Source organism: Salmo trutta, chromosome 22, assembly GCF_901001165.1.
Source record: "Salmo trutta chromosome 22, fSalTru1.1, whole genome shotgun sequence".
In the NCBI taxonomy this organism is placed as follows: domain Eukaryota; kingdom Metazoa; phylum Chordata; class Actinopteri; order Salmoniformes; family Salmonidae; genus Salmo; species Salmo trutta.
In genome coordinates, this window is record NC_042978.1 from 5,829,254 (window position 1) to 5,842,132 (window position 12,879).

A 12,879-nucleotide genomic window follows, 5' to 3' on the forward strand; every position below is an offset into this window, starting at 1 on the left:
GATAATAAATATATAAGAAGGGTTATATGGTTAAAACATTACCATTAATAATTCCATGTAAGATATAAAAAAAATGAGTCCTGTAAAGTAAGTGGCCCACCTGGGAGTGTGAGGCACCGAGGCACATACTCGACGAACACGATTTAACACAACTGCACCGAATCGCCTTCCTGTCTCGAGAACACTTGAAAACATCAGTGTGGCTTCACATTTAAATAGGCCCACCGCAATTAATGACAGCGTGGCTTCAATCATAAAAAATGTCAGGCAAAGAAATAACAAGGAGAAGGTATGTATATGAAAGAAAAGTTTAGTTGAGCATGTGCGTTTACGTTATTGGCACATATGTACCGTGTGTGGGGCACAAAATAAAAGTGTGCTGAGAAAAAAAATAAACAGCAGGCGGTCCATAACAGTATGGCAGTGTAGGCCTACATAAACAACCTGCATGCCCAAGGTGTACTGACACACCCGCCGCACTGTCACGCTAGCTGCCATGCCACCATCACCAGTGAGAGAGCACACCAAACAAAATCTGGAAAGACGCTGAAAATTACACAGGCGCACGTGTTGTGCCTCCTGCCGTTTCCAATTTAAAATGAGTCTCTTGCACAATCTTTCACACCGCCCCGAGCTCAAAGGCTGTTGATGTACAGGCCGAGACCAGAGGACGCTTTGAAAATGAGTCTGGCATTTCTTAAACGGCTGTGACAGAGCTTGTTGTGCAAACGAGGAGAGAGAGAGAGAGAGAGAGAGAGAGCAGCTCCTCTTAGCTAGCCTCCCCACCCTTCTCTTTCCTACCCTCTGCTGACTGATATCCCTTTCAAACAGAACCGAAAACCTGCCACCTTTTCTTTATATCTGAAAGGTATTACTGGCGACAAAGCCTGTACTTTTATTTCCGCCAACCAGCATAGTCATGATTGCGGTAAGGTATTTCAAAGACTCGCCAACCCCTCAGTATCAACATCGCCTTTCATCTTACCGTCTTTGGCATGGATTAAATCATGAACGTTCTATTTTTGTGTCCGACATAAAACTTGTCTTTGTCATTACGAAAAAGTATTTCACAAAAACAGCAGTCTGCATGACAGCGCAGAAGACTGGTCCAAATAGTAACGTTACCTGCATCATTTTTTGCACCCCCACCAACAAAAAAAACAAACAGTAAAAAGATGTATTTAAAATATGTCAGTCTAGCAAGCCAGGCAACGAAAAGTAACATTCTAGACAATGTTGAGAACATTTCAATAGGCTACAGTAGCATACCATGCAAACAGATAATTCCACCATCAGCCATACAAACGAAGATATATTAAAGTCAGTGAATAACAAAGTTACTGGTCGCCAATTTCTCTCCTAAATGTGGGCTGTGAATGGGATGGACTGTTTCACTTCCACTCACCTTGGGACAGGTGACCTCGGTCTGCTGGATCATGATGAGAGCTGATGAGATGAGGGCGCCCTGTCTCACATAGTTCACCGGGTCATTAGTCATAGGCTCCAGCAGGTTGATGGCGTCCTGAGAAGAGAGAAAGAACAAAATAACTTTTCAATGATAATACAATACACAAATTAAACAAATACCTAGATGGCAACTTGAAAAGAAAACAGGTAAATCCTCAAGACAAGGTTATCATGTTGTTTAGACTCCAAATAAATACATAGATAAAGTTGGGTGCTACTCACTAAGTACGAGCACAGTACTTTGCTGTTCTACAGGAGGATAAGCCCCAGCTCCTTAAGGGAGAAGTGACTCAGGTGGGTAAACAGTGAGCTCTCTCAGTCCAGTTAGAAACTTCTAGGCCAGTGTTTGGACCAGCGCTCTCCTGGGTATTAAGAAGTAAGCCTGGCAGAGGGTGCCAGCTCAGCCGCTTGGCACAAGTTACCAGGGGCTTCTGAGGAAGGGCGGGCTCAGCTGTGCCAGGGCAAAACTCAGCACTCAGCAGTGAGGACCCAAGATGAGGCCTACACTTGAGATCTCTATCAGATTCATAGATTGAAAACACTTTAGAAAGTAAAGCTAAGCAAAGAGATGTATTCAAGCCACTAATACAAAACAGGTGCATTTAACATGGTAACATTTGTTGCATTATGATTGTGAACATTTACTATTAGAGGTATGGGTAGCGCCATCTTGAATTGCCATAGTAACAACTGACACCAATGAGCCATTGGTAGGACTGAGCAAATTGTGAATTTTTGCGCGGAGACTGAAAGTGAATGCTACCACACCTCTACTAGACAAGGTAGCTAGCTAGCCTACTTGATTTAGGTCTTCTCTTGTCTTTTAGATGTAATTGTTTTCATTGATAACGGCACAAAGTCAAATGCTCATATTGACAATAAAAAAAATTGTCATTAGGTATGCGCTAGAGCAGGCCTGGGCAAAGGCAGGCCCGGGGGCCATATGCGGCACAGGACAAGATGCAATACAGGCCACGGAATCATGCTCAGATCAAAGAATTTGCAATAGTAAAGTTTCGAAAAACATTTGTTATTCATTTTAAAAACCCAATGAATACTAGCCTTTGTGTAACGATTTAACTTCCACCGCTTGTGGGACATATATTTTGAAGGCATGTATAAATAACAACTGCACAAGGACAGACAGGCTGACACACACGTCACAGTTACAAATAGTAGCTAGCTAGAAATTGCGGGAACATTTTACAAAGATTTAAAAAAAGGAGGGTAGACAATGAATGTAGGGTATTCCAGCAAGAGTGGACATTGAAATATTTCTTTGAGGTATCAGAGAAAGCTGTGTGCTTAGTGTGCAAAGAAAGCATCGCTGTCTTGAAAGACTACAACTTGTCCCGACATTTCCAGACGAAGCGCGCAGCAAAATATAGGAATGTCTTCTGAGCAGAGGGCAAGTGCATTGAAAGAGTTGCTTTCTCTGTTGGAAAAGCAGCAAGGACTTTTCACAAAACTGCATTCAGCAAACAGAATTGCGAGAGCTAGCTATGTACTGTCCCACAAAATTGCTAAAAACATAGCAAGCCATTCGCTGAGGGCAAAATCATTAAAGAATGTTTAATTGACTCTGCAGCAATACTTTGCCCCAACAAGAAAGAGCTGTTTGAAAATGTTTCCCTGTCAAGACAAACAGTGACACGGCGTGTTGAGGACATCGCAAAGAACATGGAACAACAGTTGAACGACAAGGTAAAGGAGTTCACCCATTTCTCCTTGGCCCTGGATGAGAGCAGTGATGCACTTGACAAGACGTAGTTGTTGATATTCTTATGAGGCATAACCCCAGACTTTGAAATGACAGAGGAGCTTGCTTCAGTGCAGTCAATGAAGAGCACAACCGCAGGGAAACATTTATTGGAGGAGGTTAATAAGTGTGCGGCAAAGCTGGGACTGAGTTTTGAAAAGTTATCCAGCCCAAACTTGACAGGAAAAAACATTGGCCTTTTCAAAAGGATACACCTTTATTTAACCAGGTAGGCTAGTTGAGAACAAGTTCTCATTTGCAACTGCAACCTGGCCAAGATAAAGCATAGCAATTCGACACACAACAACAGAGTTACACATGGAATAAACAAAACATACAGTCAATAATACAGTAGAACAAAAGAAAACAAAAAGTCTATATACAGTGAGTGCAAATGAGGTAAGTTAAGGCAATAAATAGGCCATGGTGGCGAAGTAATTACAATATAGCAATCAAACATTGGAAGGGTAGATGTGCAGGAGATGAATGTGCAAGTAGAGATACTGGGGTGCAAAGGAGCAAGATAAATAAATACAGTATGGGGATGAGGTAGGTAGATAGATGGGCTGTTTACAGATGGGCTATGTACAGATGCAATGGGCTATGTACAGATGCAGTGATCTGTGAGCTGCTCTGACAGCTGGTGCTTAAAGCTAGTGAGGGAGATATGAGTCTCCAGCTTCAGAGATTTTTGCAGTTCGTTCCAGTCATTGGCAGCAGAGAACTGGAAGGAAAGACGACCAAAGGAGGAATTGGCTTTGGGGGTGACCAGTGAGATATACCTGCTGGAGCACGTGCTGCTATGGTGACCAGTGAGCTGAGATAAGGCGGGGCATTACCTAGCAGAGACTTGTAAATAACCTGTAGCCAGTGGGTTTGGCGACGAGTATGAAGTGAGGGCCAATTAACTAGAGTTTACAGGTCGAAATGGTGGGTAGTGTAAGGGGCTTTGGTGACAAAACGGATGGCACTGTGATAGACTGCATCCAGTTTGTTGAGTAGAGTGTTGGAGGCTATTTTATAGATGACATCACCGAAGTCGAGGATCGGTAGGATGGTCAGTTTTACGAGGGTATGTTTGGCAGCATGGGTGAAGGATGCTTTGTTGCGATATAGGAAGCCAATTCTAGATTTCATTTTGGACTGGAGATGCTTAATGTGAGTCTGGAAGGAGAGTTTACAGTCTAACCAGACACCCAGGTATTTGTAGTTGTCCACGTATTCTAAGTCAGAGCCGTCCAGAGTAGTGATGCTGGACAGGCGAGCAGGTGCGGGCAGTGATCGATTGAATAGTATGCATTTAGTTTTACTTGCATTTAAGAGCAGTTGGAGGCCACAGAAGGAGAGTTGTATGGCATTGAAGCTCGTCTGGAGGTTAGTTAACACAGTGTCCAAAGAGAGGCCAGAAGTATACAGAATGGTGTCGTCTGCATAGAGGTGGATCAGAGAATCACCAGCAGCAAGAGCAACATCATTGATGTATACAGAGAAGAGAGTTGGCCCGAGAATTGAACCCTGTGGCACACCCATAGAGACTGCCAGAGGTCCGGACAACAGGCCCTCCGATTTGACACACTGAACTCTATCAGAGAAGTAGTTGGTAAACCAGGCGAGGCAATCATTTGAGAAACCAAGGCTGTCGAGTCTGCCAATAAGAATGTGGGAGCCTTGGCCAGGTCGATGAATACGGCTGCACAGTAATGTCTCTTATCGATGGCGGTTATGATGTCGTTTAGGACCTTGAGCGTGGCTGAGGTGCACCCATCACCAGCTCTGAAACCAGATTGCATAGAGGAGAAGGTACGGTGGGATTCGAAATGGTCGGTAATCTGTTAATTGGCTTTCGAAGATCTTAGAAAGACAGGGTAGGATAGATATAGGTCTGTAGCAGTTTGGGTCTAGAGTGTCACCCCCTTTGAAGAGGGGGATGACCGCGGCAGCTTTCCAATCTTTGGGAATCTCAGACGATACGAAAGAGAGGTTGAACAGGCTAGTAATAGGGGTTGCAACAATTTCGGGCAGATAATTTTAGAAAGAGAGGGTCCAGATTGTCTAGCCCGGCTGATTTGTATGGGTCCAGATTTTGCAGCTCTTTCATAACATCAGCTATCTGGATTTGGGTGAAGGAGAAATGGTGGGGGCATTGGCGGATTAATGTGGAGGGTGCCGGGCAGTTGACCGGAGTAGGGGTAGCCAGGTGGAAAGCATGGCCAGCCGTAGAGAAATGCTTATTGAAATTCTCAATTATAGTGGATTTATCGGTAGTAACAGTGTTTCCTAGCCTCAGAACAGTGGGCAGCTGGGAGGAGGTGCTCTTATTCTCCATGGACTTTACAGTGTCCCAGAACTTTTTTGAGTTAGTACTACAGGATGCAAATTTCTGTTTGAAAAAGCTAGCCTTAGAAAAGCTAACTGCCTGTGTATATTTGTTCCTAACTTCCCTGAAAAGTTGCATATCACGGGGGCTATTCGATGCTAATGCAGAAAGCCACAGGATGTTTTTGTGCAGGTCAAGGGCAGACAGGCCTGGAGTGAACCAAGGACTATATCTATCCCTAGTTCTACATTTTTTGAGTGGGGCATGCTTATTTAAGATGGTGAGGAAGGCACTTTTAAAGAATAGCCAGGCATCATCTACTGACGGGATGAGGTCAATGTCCTTCCAGGATCCCCCGGCCAAGTCGATTAGAAAGGCCTGCTCGCAGAAGTGTTTTAGGGAGCGTTTGACAGTGATGAGGGGTGGTCGTTTGGTCGCAGACCCATTACGGATGCAGGCAATGAGGCAGTGATCGCTGAGATCTTGATTGAAAACAGCAGAGGTGTATTTGGAGGGCGAGTTAGTTAGGATGACATCTATGAGGGTGCCCGTGTTTACAGATTTGGGGTTGTACCTGGTAGGTTCATTGATAATTTGTGTGAGATTGAGGGCATCAAGCTTAAATTGTAGGATGGCCGGGGTGTTAAGCATGTCCCAGTTGATGTCACCTAGTAGCACGAGCTCAGAAGATAGATGGGGGGCAATCAATTCACATACGGTATCGAGGGCACAGCTGGTGGCAGAGGGAGGTCTATAGCAAGCGGCAACAGTGAGAGACTTGTTTCTGGAAATGTGAATTTTTAGAAGTAGAAACTCTAATTGTTTGGGTACAGACTTGGATAGCCTGCAGAGTTCTGTATTACTATCTTTGCAGTAGATTGCAACACCGCCCCCTTTGGCAGTTCTATCTTGGCGGAAAATGGTATAGTTGGCGATGGAGATTTCAGGGTTTTTGGTGGTCTTCCTAAGCCAGGATTCAGACACGGCTAAGACATCCGGGTTGGCAGAGTGTGCTAAAGCAGTGAGTAAAACAAACTTAGGGAGTAGGCTTCTAATGTTAACATGCAAGAAACCAAGCCTTTTATGGTTACAGAAGTCAACAAATGAGAGCACCTGGGGAGTGGGAGTGGAGCTAGACACTGCAGGACCTGGATTAACCTCCACATCACCAGAGGAACAGAGGAGAAATAGGATAAGGGTACGGCTAAAGGCTATACAAACTGGCCATCTAGCACGTTCGGAACAGAGAGTAAAAGGAGCAGGTTTCTGGGCACGATAGCATAGATTCAATGCACAGTGTACAGACAAAGGTAAGGTAGGATGTGAGTACATTGGAGTTAAACCTAGGCATTGAGTAATGATGAGAGAGATATAGTCTCTAGAGATGTTTAAACCAGGTGATGTCATCACATATGTAGGAGGTGGAACAACATGTTTGGTTAAGGCATATTGAGCAGGGCTAGAGGCTCTACAGTGAAATAAGACAGTAATCACTGACCAGGACAGTAATGGATGAGGCATATTGATATTAGAGAGAGGCATGATATTAGAGAGATCAGAAAATTATTTTCCTGCATTGCATTATTCATTTGGAGGTGCTCTGTAAATATGTTCTGAAAATTAACCATGTTTTAGATTACCACTTTAGTGACTAACTTCATAAGAGCAAAATCTTTAAACCACAGGCAGTTTGTCTCGCTGTTGGAAGAGACAGTCGGGTCATGCAGATCTCCCCTACCACACAAATGTGAGATGGCTGAGTTTGAGGAAGGTGCTTAAAAGGGTGTGGGACCTGAAGTCGGAGATTGCTGAGTTTTTGCAAATGAAAGGAAAATATGTGGATTTCCCTCAACTGCAAGATAAAGAATGGTTGGCTGATATTGCCTTCACCGTGGACATCATGGCCCTCATGAATGAACTGAATTCCAAACTACAAGGGAAGGGCCTTTTTGCACATCAGATGTACAGCCTTGTCAAAGCCTTCAAGGGAAACTTCCTCCTCCTGACCCGGCAAGTACAAGCCAACAATCTCACCCACCTTCCAACACTACTAGTCTGTTCCCTGTCAAATGACCAGCGGGAGAAGTATACATCACAGCTGCGTGCTTTGAATGGTGAGTTTGTTGGTTTCCTCTCCTTTCACCTTCAATGTGGATAACGCTCCCAACTTGAGCTTATCGATCTTCAGTCTGATGCAGTGATCGTTTTTAAATAGTTCTCCAATGTCACTGATGAGGTTCTATGCATCTCTTGATGAACACATACTTCCCAAAGATTAGGAGTAACGATCAGAACATTTTTGTACTGTTTGGGTCAACTTATTTATGTGAAGAGACATTTTCAGTGATGAAATATAACAAGTCAAGGCACAGATCATCTCTTACGGACTCTTACCAATCCTGCGCATAGCGACATCAGAAACTATACCGGACTTCACTGCTCTAGTAAATGCCCATCAGAGACTTCACTCCTCACACTGATTGAGTAGTTTAAATGTAATGTTGAGCTCTCACTTTGTGTTTTTGTGCATACCCGTTAACAAGAGTTCTGTCCGTGGTGCTGAATGCACAGTGTACATTTCCCTCCGGGTAGTTAATTGCATGTTTAATAATGAAAATACCTACCAAAAAGGAGAACATGGATGTGGTTTATTTCTGTGCATGTTAAAAGTAGCATAGCTGGACGTGATTTACAGTAGATATATCTGTCAACACAGTCATACACATGATGTATAATCCTGTAATAGGATTCTGGCCCATGATGGCAAAAATATATTCTAATGTGGCCCTCCATGGAAAATTATTGCCCAGGCCTGAGCTAGCTAAAACGAACTGGCTAGTGATTAGATATGAAGCTGCTGTAGCTAGCAAGCCAGGAAGAGAGAACATCTGCAGGACTGCTATATTACCAGGAAAATGTAACATTATGATCCCATATAATAATTTTTAACAACTAGCTAGCTAACTATATAGCTAGCTAATATCTCATTATGTGTCGGTTTATCTGTGATATGATTCCTAAAACCTCAAGTTTCTTTTTAGATGCATGCCAGCAAAGCCACTACACAACACAGCACTAAACAATACATTAATTGCACTATAACGGTGACAAACGGTGCCCACAAACTGTTAGGGCCTACATAAAGCTGTCCCAACAGCAAAGCTTTATTTTCAGCACCATGGAGTGAATACGCACCACCGCTACACCTGGCTATCAGCAGAGCCTTGTCGGTCAGTGAAACAGTTAATTCAGCCTCATTTACTGCCTTTAACAAAAAAAAAAACATAGCTGACTTGCTTAAACAAATGTGGTTTCTACTGACAATTGAGATGTACAAACTTTGGCATGGGAACGATGAGCTGATAAGAGGCAATTCATATTAATATAATATCGATTAAGACATTAACTTCTCTAGGGTAGGGGGCAGTATTTTGACGTCCGGATGAAAGGCGTGCCCAAATTAAACTGCCTGCTACTCAGACTCAGAAGGTAGGATATGCATATTATTAGTAGATTTGGATAGCTGAAGTTTCTAAAACTGTTTGAATGATGTCTGTGAGTATAACAGAACTCATATGGCAGGCAAAACCCTGAGAAAAATCCAACCAGGAAGTTGAAAATCTGAGGCTTGTAGTTTTTTAATTGATTCCCTATTCAAACTACAGTGACTTAGGGGTCATTTTGCAGTTCCTAAGGCTTCCAGTAGATGTCAACAGTCTTTAGAACGTTGTTACAGGCTTCTACTGTGACCTGGAAGGGAATGACAGTCATTTCAACCAGAGAGCCATTAGATCATTCATGCGCGTGGCCGTCAGCGGGAGGTGATTTCATTTTCCTTTCTGAAGACAAAGGATTTGTCCGGTTGGAATATTATCGAAGATGTATGATAAAAACATCCTAAAGATTGATGCTATATATCGTTTGACATGTTTCTACAAACTGTAGTATAACTTTTTGGACTTTTCGTCTCAACAAACTGCGCGAGCATGGCGCATTTGGATAACTCGACTGAACGCGCGAACAAAACGGAGGTATTTGGACATAAATATGGAGTTTATCGAACAAAACGAACATTTCTTGTGGAAGTGGGAGTCCTGGGAGTGCATTCCGACGAAGATCAGCAAAGGTAAGTGAAGATTTATAATACTATTTCTGACTTTTTTTTTACTCCAGAACTTGGCAGGTAACTGTATAGCTTGCTTTGATGGCTGAGCTCTGTACTCAGAATATAGAAAAATGTGCTTTCGCCGTAAACCTATTTTGAAATTTGACAAAGCGGTTGCATTAAGGAGAAGTGTATCTATAATTCTTTCAATAACTGTTGTAAAGTTTACCAATGTTTATGATGAGTATTTTTGTAAATGTGCTCATTCACCGGAAATTTGGAGGCAATACATTTTCTGAACATCACGCGCCAATGTAAAATGGGGATTTTGGATAAAAATATGAACTTTATCGAGCAAAACATTCATGTATTGTGTAACTTGAAGTCCTATGAGTGCCATCTGATGAAGATCATCAAAGGTTAGTGATTCATTTTAGCTGTATTTCTGTTTTTTGTGACACCTCTCCTTGCTTGGAAAATGGCTGTGTGGTTTTTCTTGTCAAGGTGATGTGCTAACAATCTAATGCTATGCTTTCGCCGTAAAGCCTTTTTGAAATCGGACAATGTGGTTGGATTAATGAGAATCTTATCTTTAAAATGGGATATAATAGTTGTATGTTTGAGAATTTTGAACTATAAGATTTTTGTCGTTTTGAATTTGGCGCCCTGCTATTTCACTGGCTGTTTAATAGTGTGTCCCGCAGGTGGGACGCTTGCGTCCCACCTACTCAACAGCCAGTTGAATCCCGTGGCGCGTTATTCAAATACCTTAGAAATGCTATTACTTCAATTTCTCAAACATACGACTATTTTACACCATTTTAAAGACAACACTCTCGTTAATCTAACCACACTGTCCGATTTCAAAAAGGCTTTACAACGAAAGCAAAACATTAGATTATGTCAGCAGAGTACCCAGCCAGAAATAATCAGACACCCATTTTTCAAGCTAGCATATAATGTCACATAAACCCAAACCACAGCTAAATGCAGCACTAACCTTTGATGATCTTCATCAGATGACAATCTTAGGACATTATGTTATACAATACATGCATGTCTGTTCAATCAAGTTCATATTTATATCAAAAAACAGCTTTTTACATTAGCAGGTGACTAGCATGTGACTAGCATTCCCACCGAACACTTCCGGTGAATTTACTAAATTACTCACGATAAACGTTCACAAAAAACATAAATTATTTGAAGAATTATAGATACAGAACTCCTCTATGCACTCGATATGTCCGATTTTAAAATAGCTTTTCGGTGAAAGCACATTTTGCAATATTCTAAGTAGATAGCCCGGCATCACAGGGCTAGCTATTTAGACACCCAGCAAGTTTAGCACTCACCAAAGTCAGATTTACTATAAGAAAAATGTTATTACCTTTGCTGTCTTCGTCAGAATGCACTCCCAGGACTTCTACTTCAATAACAAATGTTGGTTTGGTCCCAAATAATCCATTGTTATATCCAAATAGCGGCGTTTTGTTCATGCGTTCAAGACACTATCCGAAAGGGTAAATAAGGGTTACGAGCACGACGCATTTCGTGACAAAAAAATTATAAATATTCCATTACCGTACTTCGAAGCATGTCAACCGCTGTTTAAAATCAATTTTTATGCCATTTTTCTCGTAAAAAGCGATAACATTCCGACCGGGAAATCGTTTTTTATTACAAAGAGAGTGAAAGTAAAAGCATGCTATCCCCTCATGCACGAGCCTCAGTCTCATGGCCCTCTGATAGAGCACTTGCCAAAAGCACTAGTGTGTTTCAGCCTGGGCCTGAAATTACGTCATTCAGCTTTTTCCCGGGTTCTGAGAGCCTATGGGAGCCGTAGGAAGTGTCACGTCATGCCAGAGATCCCCTGTTTTTGTTAGAGATGATCAAGGAGGGCAAGAAATGGTCAGACAGGCCACTTCCTGTAAGGAATCTTCTCAGGTTTTGGCCTGCCAAATGAGTTCTGTTATACTCACAGACACCATTCAAACAGTTTTAGAAACTTTAGGGTGTTTTCTATCCAAAGCCAATAATTATATGCATATTCTAGTTACTGGGCAGGAGTAGTAACCAGATTAAATTGGGTACGTTTTTTATCCGGCCGTGCAAATACAAATACAGGTTAATGAGCGAGCTAAGATGGAAGTGGTCAATATAACTATTTGTTCAGCACTTTTGAAATGTACAGCGACAGAATTCAGAAAATGGACCGTTCCTACAGTATTCACCGAGTCAGAACCGTAGGATAAATAAAGGGGGTATATAAGCAGACAATGAAAGCACTTACAATATTCGATGATTACATCTCTCTAAAACAGGCTATAGGCTACATGCGCACCATCAAGTCCGCAGCGATACCCCATTCATCTGGTTTGCGCTTAGTGGGACTATCATTTGTTTTTCTACAGGACAATGAACCAACATGTCCAGGCTGTGTAAGGGCTATTTGACCAAGAAGGAGAGTGAGGGAGTGCTGCATCAGATGACCTGGCCTCCACAATCACCCGACCTCAACCCAATTGAGATGGTTTGGGATGAGTTGGACCGCAAAATGAAGGAAAAGTAGCCAACAAGTGCTCAGCACATGTGGGAACTCCTTCAAGAAATCATTCCAGGTGGATCTGGTTGAGAGAATGCCAAGAGTGTGCAAAGCTGTCAAGGCATTTTTTATATTTTGATTTGTTTAACACTTTTTTGGTTACTACATGATTCCAAATGTGTTAATTCATAGTTTTGATGTCTTCAACGTAGAAAATGTTTAAAAAAAACGTTTAAAAACTTTAATGAGTATGTGTGTCCAAATGTTCACTAGTACTGTATATTTTTTTAGCTAAACAGGTAGAGCTCTGCCCCACCTGCCCTGAGTGACGGGTCGCCACTGTCCCCATCATTTGAAGATAAATGATTTAATATTTTATTCATCATATTTTTTGTGATAGAAATTAGTAATGTTAAGGTATTTCACATTACATATTTAGTAATGACAGAATGCATTTTAAACTTCACCCAATGTAACTTTTGTATGACTTAATAAATAAAAAAAATAGCGATAAGAGTGGGGAAAAAAGGTGCTTGTGCATTGATAAGCACACAAAACACGGCATTAACGATAAATAATGAAGTTGGCACTTCTAAAAGCCTAATTCACAACATAGCCTGCAGAATTTGCAAGATTACTTGTCTTTCATTTTGATTTCGGCACAAATGAAAATGTGGTACTGACTC

At 41.9% G+C, this 12,879-nt stretch overlaps 1 protein-coding gene across 1 annotated transcript in view; it reads right to left on the reverse strand.

Moving 5' to 3' along the window:
• Positions 1–12,879, reverse strand: part of LOC115157960 (26S proteasome non-ATPase regulatory subunit 1) — a 123,511-nt gene that overhangs the window by 35,077 nt on the left and 75,555 nt on the right. Inside the window, exon 18 of the mRNA XM_029706336.1 lies at positions 1,406–1,522. Coding sequence (XP_029562196.1) covers positions 1,406–1,522 — 117 coding nt within the window. The remainder of the gene's footprint in view (positions 1–1,405; positions 1,523–12,879) is intronic.